This window comes from Pseudophryne corroboree, chromosome 1 (assembly GCF_028390025.1).
Source record: "Pseudophryne corroboree isolate aPseCor3 chromosome 1, aPseCor3.hap2, whole genome shotgun sequence".
NCBI lineage: Eukaryota > Metazoa > Chordata > Amphibia > Anura > Myobatrachidae > Pseudophryne > Pseudophryne corroboree.
In genome coordinates this window covers 40,483,158-40,499,704 of record NC_086444.1, presented here as the reverse complement: position 1 = coordinate 40,499,704, position 16,547 = coordinate 40,483,158, and the positions used below count along the sequence as shown (strand labels likewise).

Genomic DNA, 16,547 nt, shown 5'->3' with positions numbered 1-16,547 from the left:
AAACATAATCTATCAGTGACCTATGATTCAAACTTATTGCCCTGAGAATTTGTATATGGGCTATACAATTGATAAAGATGATGGTCACATTGTCTAATTTTTAACATATCCTTACTTAGCCACACACCAGTGGTAAGGGAATTATTACGTAGACGGACCTGAACAAATAGAATTGTTCTGACTGGGGTCATCTAGATAAGACCATATCTCTCAATATATTTTCGCAAATGATCACATACTTATTAGTGAATTCACACGGACTATGTAGACTTTAATTTTTAAGGCATATCTAATAAAATTTGTAATTTTAAGATTATTTCCTTAATACACATTAATTAATTTTGTTACCTCAGATAAGAGTGCTCCCTACCAGGGTTATCTTGTCTTCTTTGTAGTCTTCTTCATGATTTGTGCTTTTATACCCTTGGGAGCACCACTGACCGTCAAAATTTGTTGTTACCAATAATACCATTCTGGCTATAGGTATACAATTGACCAATTAAAGGGAAAAATATCCCAAGAGTGTCAGTCAATTCTGAGGTAGTTATATTTTGTCCAATTAGTAATCCTGTGCGGCCTTCCCCAAACCTCCCCCCCCCCTTTTTTTGCAGGCATTGCGTAGAAGCAGGAAAATGCGTAAATCGCTATTATGCCACATTGTGTCGCCCCTATATGTACACATGGGGTTTCATAGCTGTCACTATCATCACTGTGCCCCTGCACCAGCCTTATCCCTAATGCAAGAGATCCATATGAAAACAGAAAGATCTCTGCCCACGGACATCCAGGTACCACCCAGTTACGCCCATTAGACCGCAAGTGGAGATGCCACGGAGTTACGTGTGACTGAAACGCCCGTAGATACGCGGACTAGTCTCTGCAGCATGCGCAGTGCTTAAAAGCGCAAGATCTAGCCACAAAAACGGACGCAAGGCGCGACGTTAGACTGATTTACCTGAAGACAAAATCTGCACTGTCTATTTCTTTCCCACATTTGCTGTTCTTCAGTATTCCGCCGTTCCCAACCACTGCGCACTTCTTAAATTGTGAGCGATAATAAGGCATGTCCTGTAATAAAGAGAACAGTATCATTACACAGCGTTTTACTTTATTATTTATCGCTGCTTCTGCTCTGCAAAACGCGTCGCACTGGAGGCGGCCTACCCTGTACATTGCAAGGGACCCCTTCACTCCGCACAGCTCCTCCTCTCTGCCTGTGCAAATTGCCACTCTTCTGCTACCCTGGCATCTGATGGCGGTTGTTCCAGAGGTGGGGCTGCTGCGCAGTCCAAAATTCAAGTATGGCATACACACTTACTGCCACCCCAACCATCACTAGCCGGGACTCACTGGCAGGTGGTGTGACTCCCCTATCTAAATTTTGAACTGCGCTGCAGCCCCCAACTCTGGAGCCGCCACAAATCTATGTGACCCGCAAAAATCTAGGCGCAGATGGGTACAACACAGCACACTTGCGAAGCAGGAAATTTACATTTAATAAATGGATTTCTCTCTGTGCTGCTGTTTACATTTTAATGCTCCCATTTCTTACCCGTTGTCCCATTTCCCCTCCTGCAAATCTATATGTACCCAGTATTTTTGAATAAATGCAATAGATGTTTTTTTGTTAACTGTTTTTATTGAAAAGTATTGCAACGCATGAATGTAAAAACAAATGTGTTTTTTTAAGCTGTCAAGTGCACATATAAAAGTGTCTTACTCTGGACAGAAACTGCAATCGTGAGGCACAAGATGTGTGAGGAGATGTACGATAATTAGTATGTACTTGTGTGGAGTTTGTATATTCTCCCCATTCTTGCGTGGGTTTCCGCCGGGTACTCCGGTTTCCTCCCACAATCCAAAAATATACTGGTAGGTTAGTTGGCTCCCAACAAAATTAGCGTGAATGTGAGTGCGTGTACATGTGGTAAGGAATATAGATTGTAAGCTCCACTGGGGCAGGGACTGATGTGAATGGCCAAAATACTCTCTTTACAGCGCTGCGGAATATGTGTGCGCTATATAAATGACTGGTAATAAATAAATATACTGTAGCTGCTCCATGGAATATATTTTGGTGTAGAATAGGTTCCCCTCCCGCCATATCACCCATTTAGTTGCCATGGTGTGCAGAGCCGGCCCTATGCATAGGCAAACTAGGCAATTGCCTAGGGCATCATATTGGTTAGGGCCAGCTCTGATGGTGTGCTTTGTATCAGCAGCCATAGTGGACGCACAACAGTCATTCCTAGGTACCTTAGGGAATATATTGAATATCTCAGGGGTGATCTGGAATATACCACTTGTGTCAACTTCATATCTGAGTTTTGTCCCAAGCGGCGTGTTCTTCTGGGTGGTGAACAGGAAGGACGGAGCATTGCAACACCGCGCCAGTGCAGATCTAAGACAGAACACAAAACGGCATCACGGTAAACGTCTCACAAGGTCTAATAACCTGCCTGAGGAAGCGACTTGCGATTCACGAAACGCGTGGCATTTGGCACTACACTGTGAGATTGTTATTCATTTTCATATTTTAATGCTTCCTTTTTTTGTTTTAATTACCTACTTTTTTACGTCTATATATGTTAATTTAGTATTAACTTGTTATTTATAGATGTGACGTTATTTTGCTCTAATGTGGGTGTGGTCTCTCTAATGTGGGTGTGGTTATGTGGGTGTGGTTTCCCTAATGTGGGTGTGGGTTATCAAATGTGGGTGTGGTTTATCATGTTTGTGTGGTTTCTTTAATGTGGGTGTGGCTTCTCTAATGTGGGTGTGGTTTATCTAATGTGAGTATGGTTTAAATCAGTGATGTGCGGAGCGGTGAGTCAGGCGAGGCATGGTGCAGCAAGCCACCATCCATACATGCTGCTGTATGATCAAATACTCATTTCGAACTTAAAAAAAACAACAACCCCAGAGCCTCTTACCTGAAGATATTGGCTTCAGTCACATTTATCTCCCACTTGCAGATCTGAAGACTTTTCCAACGATCAAACAGTTCTGTTTCCTTGACCCTGCGGCAGAAAACGTCAGCGTAAGACTCACCCCACAGGTAAGAGGTTACCGAGCATTATACCGGTCAGTGACTAAAATGCCGCTAGAGCTGACTATCTAGATCTCCTATACAAAATGTGCTAATCCATTAGTACAAAAGGGATTTATGCACCTGAAGCTGAAGTGTTTGCTGCAAATACATGAAAATCCTCCCATAAAGCTCTGAACTTGTGTGTAATGGAATATCTTGTAGCCCGTTATAGACAACTTAGGGGGGACATTTACTAAGCAGTGATAAGAGCGGAGAAGTGAGCCAGTGGAGAAGTTGCCCGTGGCAACCAATCAGCACTGAAGTAACATCTATAATTTGCAAACTATAAAATGATACAGAGATGCTGATTGGTTGATGGGGAAATTTCTCCACTGGCTCACTTCTCCGCTCTTATCACTGCTTAGTAAATGTCCCCTTTTACCGGAGACCTGGCTACAGAATTATTTCGCCAGCACACGATGGCTGTGTCAAGCCCTCAATAATGTATTTATCACAGTCGGCCGTGTTCTCCCGGTAGCCCATCACCGGCAAAGCAGTTGTAGAGGTTGCCTCTGTACTCTGTATATATAAACCCTGGCTAAGTAGTGCCCTAGGTCAGCATGTGCGTGGGCTATGATAAGAGAAGCTGATCTGGTTAAGATGGCGGCTGTGGCAATGAGGGGAAGCGGTTAAAATATCGCTAATCAATGCCAGAATCCCGACTAGTGGTGAAATGCCGCCGGCGGAATACTGGCGCCACAGGCTATTCTACCTCTGTGAGTGTCCATGACACCCATAGAGGGAGAATATAACCTGTGGCGGGCACTGTGGAGGTACCATACCCGCAAGGCACCACCAGAGGGGATGGTGGTGACTGAACAAAACTTTTCTTTGAAATGTAAATAGGGAGTCATCTGTGTCTCTATGTAAAGTGTTCAGCAGGTCTGGGGGGAAAACTATTTGTTTTCAAGAATTTCCTGCACATTTGTACGCTGACATCCCTTACAGATTTCACTAGGAAGGGTCTTTCCACGTCCGTGGACTTTACACACGCCTGTGGAGTCAGTGACTGATGGTAAGAGGGAATCCCCTAATAACCCGAATTGGGATCAGTATGAAATACTGTACCTACAATCAAACTCCCAACGGTCAAAATCCCGACAAGGTCAAAATACCGACATTTAAAATACCGACAAGGTCAAAATACAAACAAGGTCAAAATACCGACACTCAAAATGTTGACAGGTCAAAAAGTCAACAAGAGTTTTTCATTGTTTTTTGGTGTGTATTTTGACATAGGTCGACATGAACACCGTATAAGTGTGCCGCGTCTCCTCGCATGCTGCGCTTGGCACACTATTATATTCCCTCTCCAGGTCCACTGGGATGGTAAAGTATGAACAAGTCGGTTTCAATGAAAAAAATCATGGAAAAATCATGTCGACGTTTCGCCCTGTCGACATTTTTGACCCGTTGACATTTTAAATGTCGGTATTATGACCGCGTTGGTATTTTAAATGTCGGTATTTTGACCTTGTCGGGATTTTGACCGTCGGTCAATGGTTGTCGGGATTTTGACCGTCAGGATTTTGATTGTAGGTACACTGACGGCATCCCCCCGAATCCAGTGGCGCTAAATACGTAAATATGATGCAGCAAGGTGCACCCGGTCACAGGTGATGGGACAGTCCTCTCAGATCGGGGCATTCCAGCCTACTTTGGGAAACCTGGGGGTGTATGTGTTATTTTCAGTCCTCAACCGGAGCCGAGATATAGAACGTTCTACAGCAGGCATTCCCAACCACGGTCCTCAAGGCACACCAACAGTGCAGGTTTTAGTGATATCCAGGCTGCAGCACAGATGGGTAAATCAAAATAACTGAGCTACTAATTAATACCCCTTTTCCACTAGCTCAAGAAACACGGATAAATGCGCGGGGGCGCACATTTACCCGTGTTTTTCGCAAGTGGAAAAGGGTCCCCCCGCAAAAACCTGGATCAAGTGACCCGTGAATCCTACCCGGGTAACTACTTGGGTAGGAGACGGGAATGATCCGGGTAGGGTTGTAGTGTAAACGGAAGCCGCGTCGATGCGACGCGGCTCCCATTTACACTGCATGGAAGGGCGGCGCTGGGAGATCATGCGATCTTCCAGCGCCGCCCCTGCCGCGTCACTAGCAGCGTCACCAACCCGGCAATATGCCGGGTTGGTGAGCGCAGTGGGAAAGGGGGCTGAGCACTGGCCGCAGCCGGGCAGCACCCGTGTAAGGCTCCCGGCTGCGACCCGTGCTCAGTAATGGAAAAGGGGTATAAGTCACCTGTGCTGAAGCCTGGATACTGAAGTACAAAAGCATCGCCGCTGTGCAATGCTTTTGTACTTGTGCGACAGGGCAGGGACTGACATGTGGGGCGGACTAGCCCTGTGCTGGGCGTCCCCCCGCATGTCAGTGTGACTGATCGTAGATGTGCTAAATTTACACATCTACGATCAGGCCTGAATTAGCCCCATATGCAGCTTCCAGCAACTAGGGGGAATTTAGGGCCGTACGCATCTGAGACACATTCGCTGTCAGCTCAAGACGTCCCGCCATGGGGCGCGCCCAGTCTCCTGAGCACATACAAGAAGACAGACAGGTCCAGCAAGTACAACTCACAGCTCCTGACAAAACACAGGGACCATTAGTCAAACACAATGTCAAGCGACAACTGAGAAAACACTACGCGCATACTAGACGCACTCGCACAGAAAGCTATGTGTAAATTCTGAATCACATCGTTTCTATAGCTACATATTTACAGAAAGTCAAACATGTAATAAGTAAGTTATTTGTCAGAAGTCATATAGGAGCCTGTGATAGATTATACTCTGCTCACTAACTCCTCCGTTACACGGTGTTACAATGATTGTGTCGGGTGAGGTGTGACCTGTACTTGCAGCAAATTACAAACACTTCTGACCTCTTTCTCTATAAAAGAACACGGTAATTTCCCGGCTCTGGAAGAGTCGACTGGATTTTTTTCTGTCTGAAAGGGTCAACACGAGACTGAATTCCCGGGAATTCAACCCAGGTTTCTACCTGGATTTTTCACGGATCGTACACGGGTTGCCGGCTGTCTGAAAGGGTCCGACCTGGTATTTTCTAAACGGGTCGCGGTTAACAGCGCTGATTGGCTGTGCTGGTGGGGCACTGGCGATTGGCTGAGCAGCAGGGTCTCTCTGATTGGCTGAGCGGGCGTGGCACTGGCGATGGCATCTGAGGTCACAATTGTGCTGCAAGGGAGACGGATGAGAGAGACAGCATGGCGCACTGGAAGGAGGAAGAGATCAGGGAGCTGCTTTCTGTTAGAGGGGAGGAGGATATCCAGAATCAGATCACTGGGACAGTGAAGGACGCCACAGTGTACACCAACATTGCCAAAATACTTACCTCAAGGGGCATTGAGCGGCCATGCTGTGATCAGTCACCACCCACTTTTCATGACCTCAACTCTGTGTGCCATAAAAACAGTCCATTTCTTATGACACACAAGTCTATTGCAGGCCTGACACGGGAACTTTCTGAAAGGGGACGACCCGGGAATAATCCGGGTTAAATGTGCTGTGTGAAGGGGGGTTAGGGACTTTAACCTGGGTTTTCCCCGGCTTCACGAAACCGGAAAAAAACAGGGAATTTGAGATTTTTCTGTCTGAAAGTGGTATTACTGTGTTTTATTATAATTTTCTCATACGTCCTAGAGGATGCTGGGGACTCCAAAAGGACCATGGGGTATAGACGGGATCCGCAGGAGACATGGGCACACTATAAGACTTTGAATGGGTTTGAACTGGCTCCTCCCCCTATGCCCCTCCTCCAGACCTCAGTTAGACTCTGTGCCCAGAGAGACTGGACACATACTAGGGGAGCTCTACAGAGTTTCTCTGAAAAGACTTTATGTTAGTTTTATTATTTTCAGGGAGTCCTGCTGGCTACAGGCTCCCTGCATCGTGGGAGTGAGGGGAGAAAAGCAGACCTACTTCTTCTGAGTTCAAGGGCTCTGCTTCTTAGGCTACTTGACACCATTAGCTCCAGAGGGTCTGATCACTTGGTTCGCCTAGCTGCTTGTTCCCGGAGCCGCGCCGTCACCCCCCTCACAAAGCCAGAAGAAAGAAGCCGGGTGAGTATTAGAAGAACAGAAGACTTCAGTGACGGCAGAAGACTTCAGAGTCATTGCTCCCACACACAAGCGGCACTACAAGGGTGCAGGGCGCAGGGGGGGCGCCCTGGGCAGCAATATACCTCATAAAATAAGCCTGGCAAAGATGTATACAGTGCATAGGCACTGTATACGGACCCCCGCCAGCATAAAAATGTAAAAAGATAGCGGGGCTGAAGCGCACCGATAAGGGGGCGTGGTTTAGCCCTCACAACTCTATACAGCGCCATTTTCTCCTCAGAGATGCTGGGCCCGCCAAAACGCTGTTATACACTAACAGTGTGAAATGGGGGGGGGGGGGGACACAGTTATTTAGTGCAATACAGGTTTAACCATGAAGCACTGTAGATATGTATATATAATGAGCGTGTGTACAAGGAGTTGGTTAGAGTTTCTGTGTTTTCCCTGTCAGAAATCTGCCCATTTTAGCAATGTTGGTGGGTGTTTGGTACTCGTGTGTCGACATGTGTGAGTGCTCTACCACTAGCAGATATGGGAATCCCTCTGTCGGCATTGCCGACTCCGGATGGTACTTGATTCATGAGATTAAGCATGTCAGCAGTTGTAAGCTTTTCCAAAGTAAACACTGTTTGGGGAACTGTATATATATGTATGGTACGTTTGCAGTGAGCTGTAGCTCGAGCACAGACGTGGTAGTATTGTGGGAAGTCCTAGTGAAATTAGGTATATGTTTCCCTCAGGCCCATAGGGGTCACAAAAATGTTGTTTTGCCCAGTTACTACTCCCTGTTGTCGACACGAATACTATGTTCTATGTCGGCCATAATGTTTCCTGATTAGATCCACAACATTGGCATTCTGTACATGTTCATACACATTCAGAACACATTAATGTCACTAGGGACCCTGATGTTCCTGACAGATTGTATATATATATATATATATGAGATGTATATATAGATATATGTGTATATATGTGTATTTAAATGTGCACATTTATATTTCAATTTATTATGAATGCTGAAGTAAAGTTATTCCTTCTCATGTGCTGGTCGCTCTGTTGATGAAGCTCTAGGTCAGCCGTGACAAGATGGTCTCGAATCCTCACGAGGAGTCCGAGTGTTTATTCTTTTCCCGCCGTGGATAGAATAAAGTGAATGTCAACCCCTGGTCTGCACGGGGCCCTGTCACAGAGGATCGTATACAGGAAGCTAAGTGATATTTTAATTATATGAATTGATGATATTTGCATTACATACGCATGGGGGAGTGCTTGTATTCAGAAATGGTCGGTTACCTTGTCATCCGATATAATTACCCTGGGGAGAAATGAGATATTCCTTGGGTCTTATCTAGTACATTGCAGCTTGCTGCCGTGCGCCTACAAGAGGTATGCACTGACTCTGAGAAATAATGGAGTATCTTCCCTAGGAAGGGATCATCTGTTTGGGGATGACTCGGTTAAGTTGATCTCGGCAGATACCACTGGTAAGTCTACCTTCTTGTGCTAGGTTTCATCACAACGGTTGGTGACGCATTTTTTGTGGGATGCAGTCATTTTGACCGGTTGGATACCGTTTTTATTCCCCTTCTTTGTAGGTAGAGGGAGGTGAAAAGGTAAGAGGTCTGCAGCCTTTTCAACTTCGCAGAACCTGATACCGTCCTCTGTTTCTACCACATCCACCGCAGGTCGCTGGGTCTATCTTGCTGGAGCCCACACCGGTGGGAACTTGTCTAATACTCTTCAGTCAGTCCTGGAATGACTTGACACAGTGAGTTAAGAATAGAGTCCAAAGGGGGACATACTCGAGTTTTCCAAATGATTCCCCTCACTGAGTGTTCAAACAGATCTTACCGATTCTCCTCTGGAGAGGTAGTATGCGACGCCATACAAGAGTTGGGTCAGGTTCAGGACATTGTCCTCCTGTCCCTGTCATAAAAAAAAAAAAAAAAAGCTGTTCTTCAAGCTTTTTCGTGCTTCTGAGCCCGGGCAGCTCGGTCAGAACAATACCAAAAAAGATTTCTACTCAAGAAATTGAACTATAAGATGGAATCTCTCAGGGCAGGGATCTCCAACCTGTAAAAGAAGAAAGAGGGTTTCCATGCGGTATTATCCGCATTAAGCTTACCTGGTTTTGCTATTCAGGATTGTCATTGCCATTTAACCAGAGTGATGGCAGTATGATGGTTTTCCTTCTATAGTAAGAGCCATTATTATTCTGTACTGGGACACTCTCCTGTCTACGGCGAGGTCAAGAAACAAGTGGTACAATTCGTTGTTTCTCTCTGACAGTTCTTCAACACGAAGAATCGCTGTTGATCCCAACGATGCAGAGGTCGGAGTTGGGAATAAGAGTAGATACTGATCTGTTAAGAGTTTGGTTTTTCCTGTGGAAAGAGATCTGAGGATCCAGAGTCGGATCAGATTTGCAACAGTGTAAACCCGTCGATACTTTCCGTTGATGCAGACGATGGTTGCGGCCTACGAGGCCATTCGGTGAGCAGGTCAAATGCCAGAGTTGTTTTTGTGGGACCAGTTGGACATGTGGTCCGGGTCTTACCTGCACATGCACCGGAAAATAATCCTATTTTCCAGGACCAGGATATATCTCCTGTGGTGGCTTCACGGTTCTCATTTCCTAGAGAGAGACGAGGTTCGGGATCCAAGATTAGATCCTGGTGTCCATGGATACAAGTCTCCGAGGCTGGGAAGCAGTCTTTCCAGGGGAAGATTTTCCACGGGGAAAGGTCAAGCCGGGAAGCTTGTCTGCAATAAGCGTTCTTGAATTAAGAGCTATTTACAACGGAACATCTTCTTCGTGTTCTGCCCGTCTTAATTCTGTCGGTCGACTAAACAGCAGTTGCGTTAGTAAGTCACTAGGGTGGAACGAGGAGCAAAGCGGGAATGGTAGAAGCCGCAAAAGTTTCCGATGAGTGGAAAGGCATGTAAACGCTCTATTAGAGGTCGTCGTTCCGGGTGAAGACAACGGAGAAGTAGACTTCCTCAGCAGACACGATCTCCATCCAGGAGAGTGCGGTCTTCATCAAGAAGTTTTCACAGAAACTTCTGGGATATTGTTCCAGGTCAAGGGACACTCAAGCTATAGCAGTGGACGCCCTCGTGACGCCTTGGGTGTTTCAGTCGGTCTATGTTTTCCCTCCATTTTCACTCTTTCCGAAGGTGATAAACGTAAGAAAAAATAAGATTTTACTTACCGATAAATCTATTTCTCGTAGTCCATAGTGGATGCTGGGGACTCCGTCAGGACCATGGGGATTAGCGGCTCCGCAGGAGACAGGGCACAAAAATAAAGCTTTAGGATCAGGTGGTGTGCACTGGCTCCTCCCCCTATGACCCTCCTCCAAGCCTCAGTTAGGATACTGTGCCCGGACGAGCGTACACAATAAGGAAGGATTTTGAATCCCGGGTAAGACTCATACCAGCCACACCAATCACACCGTACAACTTGTGATCTGAACCCAGTTAACAGTATGACAACGTAGGAGCCTCTGAACAGACGGCTCACAACAATAACAACCCGATTTTTTTGTAACAATAACTATGTACAAGTATTGCAGACAATCCGCACTTGGGATGGGCGCCCAGCATCCACTACGGACTACGAGAAATAGATTTATCGGTAAGTAAAATCTTATTTTCTCTAACGTCCTAGTGGATGCTGGGGACTCCGTCAGGACCATGGGGATTATACCAAAGCTCCCAAACGGGCGGGAGAGTGCGGATGACTCTGCAGCACCGAATGAGAGAACTCCAGGTCCTCTTTAGCCAGGGTATCAAATTTGTAGAATTTTACAAACGTGTTCTCCCCCGACCACGTAGCTGCTCGGCAGAGTTGTAATGCCGAGACCCCTCGGGCAGCCGCCCAGGATGAGCCCACCTTCCTTGTGGAATGGGCCTTGACAGATTTAGGCTGTGGCAGGCCTGCCACAGAATGTGCAAGTTGAATTGTGCTACAAATCCAACGAGCAATCGTCTGCTTAGAAGCAGGAGCACCCAGCTTGTTGGGTGCATACAGTATAAACAGCGAGTCAGATTTTCTGACTCCAGCCGTCCTTGAAATATATATTTTCAATGCCCTGACAACGTCCAGCAACTTGGAATCCTCCAAATCGCTAGTAGCCGCAGGCACCACAATAGGCTGGTTCAGGTGAAACGCTGACACCACCTTAAGCAGAAAATGAGGACGCGTCCGCAGTTCTGCCCTGTCCGTATGGAAAATCAGATATGGGCTTTTATACGATAAAGCCGCCAATTCTGACACTCTCCTGGCTGAAGCCAGGGCCAGTAGCATGGTTACTTTCCATGTAAGATATTTCAAATCCGCCGATTTGAGTGGCTCAAACCAATGGGATTTGAGAAAATCCAAAACTACATTAAGGTCCCACGGAGCCACTGGGGGCACAACCGGGGGCTGTATATGTAGTACTCCTTTTACAAAAGTCTGGACTTCAGGAACTGAAGCCAATTCTTTCTGGAAGAAAATCGACAGGGCCGAAATTTGAACCTTAATGGACCCCAACTTGAGGCCCATAGACAATCCTGTTTGCAGGAAATGTAGGAATCGACCCAATTGAAATTCCTCCGTGGGGGCCTTCCTGGCCTCACACCACGCAACATATTTTCTTCAAATGCGGTGATAATGTTGTGCAGTCACCTCCTTCCTGGCTTTTACCAGTGTAGGAATGACCTCTTCCGGAATGCCTTTTTCCTTTAGAATTCGGCGTTCAACCGCCATGCCGTCAAACGCAGCCGCGGTAAGTCTTGGAATAGACACGGTCCCTGCTGAAGCAGGTCCCGTCTTAGAGGTAGAGGCCACGGATCTTCCGTGAGCATCTCCTGAAGTTCCGGGTACCAAGTTCTTCTTGGCCAATCCGGAGCCACGAGTATCGTTCTTACTCCCCTTTGCCGTATAATTCTCAGTACTTTTGGTATGAGAGGCAGAGGAGGAAACACATACACTGACTGGAACACCCACGGCGTTACCAGAGCGTCCACAGCTATTGCCTGAGGGTCTCTTGACCTGGCGCAATACCTGTCCAGTTTTTTGTTGAGGCGAGACGCCATCATGTCCACCTTTGGCTTTTCCCAACGGTTCACAATCATGTGGAAGACTTCTGGATGAAGTCCCCACTCTCCCGGGTGTAGATCGTGTCTGCTGAGGAAGTCTGCTTCCCAGTTGTCCACTCCCGGAATGAACACTGCTGACAGTGCTATCACATGATCTTCCGCCCAGCGAAGAATCCTTGCAGCTTCTGCCATTGCTCTCCTGCTTCTTGTGCCGCCCTGTCTGTTTACGTGGGCGACTGCCGTGATGTTGTCCGACTGGATCAACACCGGCTGACCCTGTAGCAGGGGTTTTGCCAGGCTTAGAGCATTGTAAATCGCTCTTAGCTCCAGTATATTTATGTGAAGAGATATCTCCAGGTTTGACCATACTCCCTGGAAGTTTCTTCCCTGTGTGACCGCTCCCCAGCCTCTCAGACTGGCATCCGTGGTCACCAGGACCCAGTCCTGTATGCCGAATCTGCGGCCCTCTAACAGATGAGCACTCTGCAACCACCACAGAAGAGACACCCTTGTCCGTGGCGATAAGGTTATCCGCTGATGCATCTGCAGATGCGATCCGGACCATTTGTCCAGCAGATCCCACTGAAAAGTTCGTGCGTGGAATCTGCCGAATGGAATCGCTTCGTAAGAAGCCACCATCTTTCCCAGGACTCTTGTGCATTGATGCACAGACACTTTCCCTGGTTTTAGGAGGTTCCTGACAAGTTCGGATAACTCCTTGGCTTTCTCCTCCGGAAGAAACACCTTTTTCTGAACCGTGTCCAGAATCATTCCCAGGAACAGCAGACGTGTCGTCGGGGTCAATTGAGATTTTGGAAAATTCAGAATCCACCCGTGCTGTTGCAGCACTATTTGGGTTAGTGCTACTACGTCCCCCAGCTGTTCCCTGGACCTTGCCCTTATCAGGAGATCGTCCAAGTAAGGGATAATTAACACGCCTTTTCTTCGTAGAAGAAACATCATTTCGGCCATTACCTTGGTAAAGACCCGAGGTGCTGTGGACAATCCAAACGGCAGCGTCTGAAACTGATAATGACAGTTTTGCACCACGAACCTGAGGTACCCTTGATGTGAAGGGCAAATTGGGACATGCAGGTAAGCATCCTTGATGTCCAGGGACACCATAAAGTCCCTTTCTTCCAGATTCGCTATCACTGCTCTGAGTGACTCCATCTTGAACTTGAATTTTTGTATGTACAGGTTCAAAGATTTCAGATTTAGAATAGGTCTTACCGAGCCGTCCGGCTTCGGTACCACAAATAGTGTGGAATAATACCCCTTTCCCTGTTGTAGGAGGGGTACCTTGACTATCACCTGCTGAGAATACAGCAACAACTTTAGGAACCGGCGAGGGGGAGACTTCTCGAATTCCAACCTGTAACCCTGAGATATTATCTGCAGGATCCAGGGGTCCACCTGTGAGTGAGCCCACTGTGCGCTGAAATTCTTGAGTCGACCCCCCACCGCCCCTGAGTCCGTTTGTAAAGCCCCAACGTCATGCTGAGGGCTTTGCAGAAGCCGGGGGGGGGCTTCTGCTCCTGGGAAGAAGCTGCTTGGTGCACTCTCTTACCCTTTCCTTTGCCTCGGGGCAAATATGACTGTCCTTTCGCCCGCTTGTTCCTATAGGAACGAAAGGACTGCGGCTGAAAAGACGGTGTCTTTTTCTGTTGGGAGGGGACCTGAGGTAAAAAGGTGGATTTCCCGGCTGTTGCCGTGGCCACCAAATCCGATAGACCGACCCCAAATAATTCCTCCCCCTTATACGGCAATACTTCCATATGCCGTTTGGAATCCGCATCACCTGACCATTGTCGCGTCCATAAACTTCTTCTGGCAGATATGGACATCGCACTTACTCTCGATGCCAGAGTGCAAATATCCCTCTGTGCATCTCGCATATATAGAAATGCATCCTTTAAATGCTCTATAGTCAGTAAAATACTGTCCCTATCCAGGGTATCAATATTTTCAGTCAGGGAATCCGACCAAACCACCCCAGCACTGCACATCCATGCAGAGGCGATGGCTGGTCGCAGTATAACACCAGTATGAGTGTATATACTTTTCAGGGTAGTTTCCAGCCTCCTATCTGCTGGATCCTTGAGGGCGGCCGTTTCAGGAGACGGTAACGCCACTTGTTTTGATAAGCGTGTGAGCGCCTTATCCACCCTAGGGGGTGTTTCCCAGCGCGCCCTAACCTCTGGCGGGAAAGGATATAATGCCAATAACTTCTTTGAAATTAGCAGTTTTCTATCGGGGTTAACCCACGCTTCATCACACACTTCATTCAATTCGTCTGATTCAGGAAAAACTACAGGTAGTTTTTTCAGACCCCACATAATACCCCTTTTTGTGGTACATGCAGTATCAGAGATATGTAAAGCCTCCTTCATTGCCGTGATCATATAACGTGTGGCCCTACTGGAAAATACGTTTGTTTCTTCACCGTCGACACTAGATTCGGTGTCCGTGTCTGGGTCTGTGTCGACCGACTGAGGTAAAGGGCGTTTTACAGCCCCTGACGGTGTCTGAGACGCCTGTACAGGTACTAACTGGTTTTCCGGCCGTCTCATGTCGTCAACTGATTTTTGTAATGTGCTGACATTATCACGTAATTCCATAAATAAAGCCATCCATTCCGGTGTCGACTCCCTAGGGGGTGACATCACCATTACCGGCAATTGCTCCGCCTCCACACCAACATCGTCCTCATACATGTCGACACACACGTACCGACACACAGCAGACACACAGGGAATGCTCTTATCGAAGACAGGACCCCACTAGCCCTTTGGGGAGACAGGGGGAGAGTTTGCCAGCACACACCCAAGCGCTATAAATATATATAGGAACAACCCTATAGAAGTGTTGTCTCCCTTATAGCAGCTTAATATATATCAAAAACGCCAAAAAAAGTGCCCCCCCCCTCTCTTTTTTACCCTGTTTCTGTAGTGTAGTGCAGTGCAGGGGAGAGTCCTGGGAGCCTTCCTCGCAGCGGAGCTGAGCAGGAAAATGGCGCTGTGTGCTGAGGAGATAGGCCCCGCCCCCTATTTCGGCGGGCTCTTCTCCGGAGTTTGTGAGACCTGGCAGGGGTTAAATACATCCATATAGCCCCAAGGGCTATATGTGATGTATTTTTTAGCCAGAACAAGGTATTCTCATTGCTGCCCAGGGCGCCCCCTGCAGCGCCCTGCACCCTCCGTGACCGCTGGTGTGAAGTGTGTGACAACAATGGCGCACAGCTGCAGTGCTGTGCGCTACCTCATGAAGACTGAAAAGTCTTCTGCCGCCGGTTTCTGGACCACTTCGCTTTTCGGCATCTGCAAGGGGGTCGGCGGCGCGGCTCCGGGACCGGACTCCATGGCTGGGCCTGTGTTCGATCCCTCTGGAGCTAATGGTGTCCAGTAGCCTAAGAAGCCAATCCATCCTGCACGCAGGTGAGTTCACTTCTTCTCCCCTAAGTCCCTCGTTGCAGTGAGCCTGTTGCCAGCAGGACTCACTGAAAATAAAAAACCTAAAAACTTTTTCTAAGCAACTCTTTAGGAGAGCCACCTAGATTGCACCCTGCTCGGACGGGCACAAAAACCTAACTGGGAGGAGGGTCATAGGGGGAGGAGCCAGTGCACACCACCTGATCCTAAAGCTTTATTTTTGTGCCCTGTCTCCTGCGGAGCCGCTAATCCCCATGGTCCTGACGGAGTCCCCAGCATCCACTAGGACGTTAGAGAAACAAAGGTTCAAGCGATCCTCGTTATTCCGGGCTAGCCAAGGAGGGCTTGGTATCCAGATCTTCAAGACATACTCATAGAAGATTCCTGGCCTCTTCCTCTACGAGAGGACCTGTTACAGCAAGGACCGGGCATGTATCAAGACTTACCGAGGCTGCGTTTGACGGCTTGGCGGTTGAACGCCATATCCTAGCCCGAAAGGGTATGGCCGGTGAAGTCATTCCCACATTGTTTCAGGCTAGGGAAGAAGTAACGGCGAAGCTTTACCACCGTATTTGGAGGAAGATTGCGTCTTGGTGTGAATCCAAGAAGGCTCCTGCGGAGGAATTTCAGCTGGGTCGTTTTCTCCATTTTTTGCAAGAAGGTGTGGATGCAGACCTAAAGTTAGCCTCCATTAGAATTGGCCACCTTTCCAAAAGTTAGGACTTTCGTGAAAGGAGTGCTGCACATCCAACCTCCATTTGTGCCCCAGTGGCACCATGGGACCTTAATGTGGTGTTGCAGTTTTCTTATGTCACACTGGTTGGAACCTTTACGAAAGGTTG

The 16,547-nt window shown here is 47.6% G+C and overlaps 1 protein-coding gene across 3 annotated transcripts in view; it reads right to left on the bottom strand.

The window, feature by feature from the left end:
* Positions 1-16,547, bottom strand: part of ST8SIA5 (ST8 alpha-N-acetyl-neuraminide alpha-2,8-sialyltransferase 5) — a 143,603-nt gene that overhangs the window by 21,804 nt on the left and 105,252 nt on the right. For all 3 annotated transcript variants that reach the window (XM_063958497.1, XM_063958488.1, XM_063958507.1), the window contains 3 exons: positions 2,934-3,020; positions 2,257-2,401; positions 956-1,068 (listed from right to left, as the gene is read on the bottom strand). In XM_063958497.1, coding sequence (XP_063814567.1) covers positions 956-1,068; positions 2,257-2,401; positions 2,934-3,020 — 345 coding nt within the window. The remainder of the gene's footprint in view (positions 1-955; positions 1,069-2,256; positions 2,402-2,933; positions 3,021-16,547) is intronic.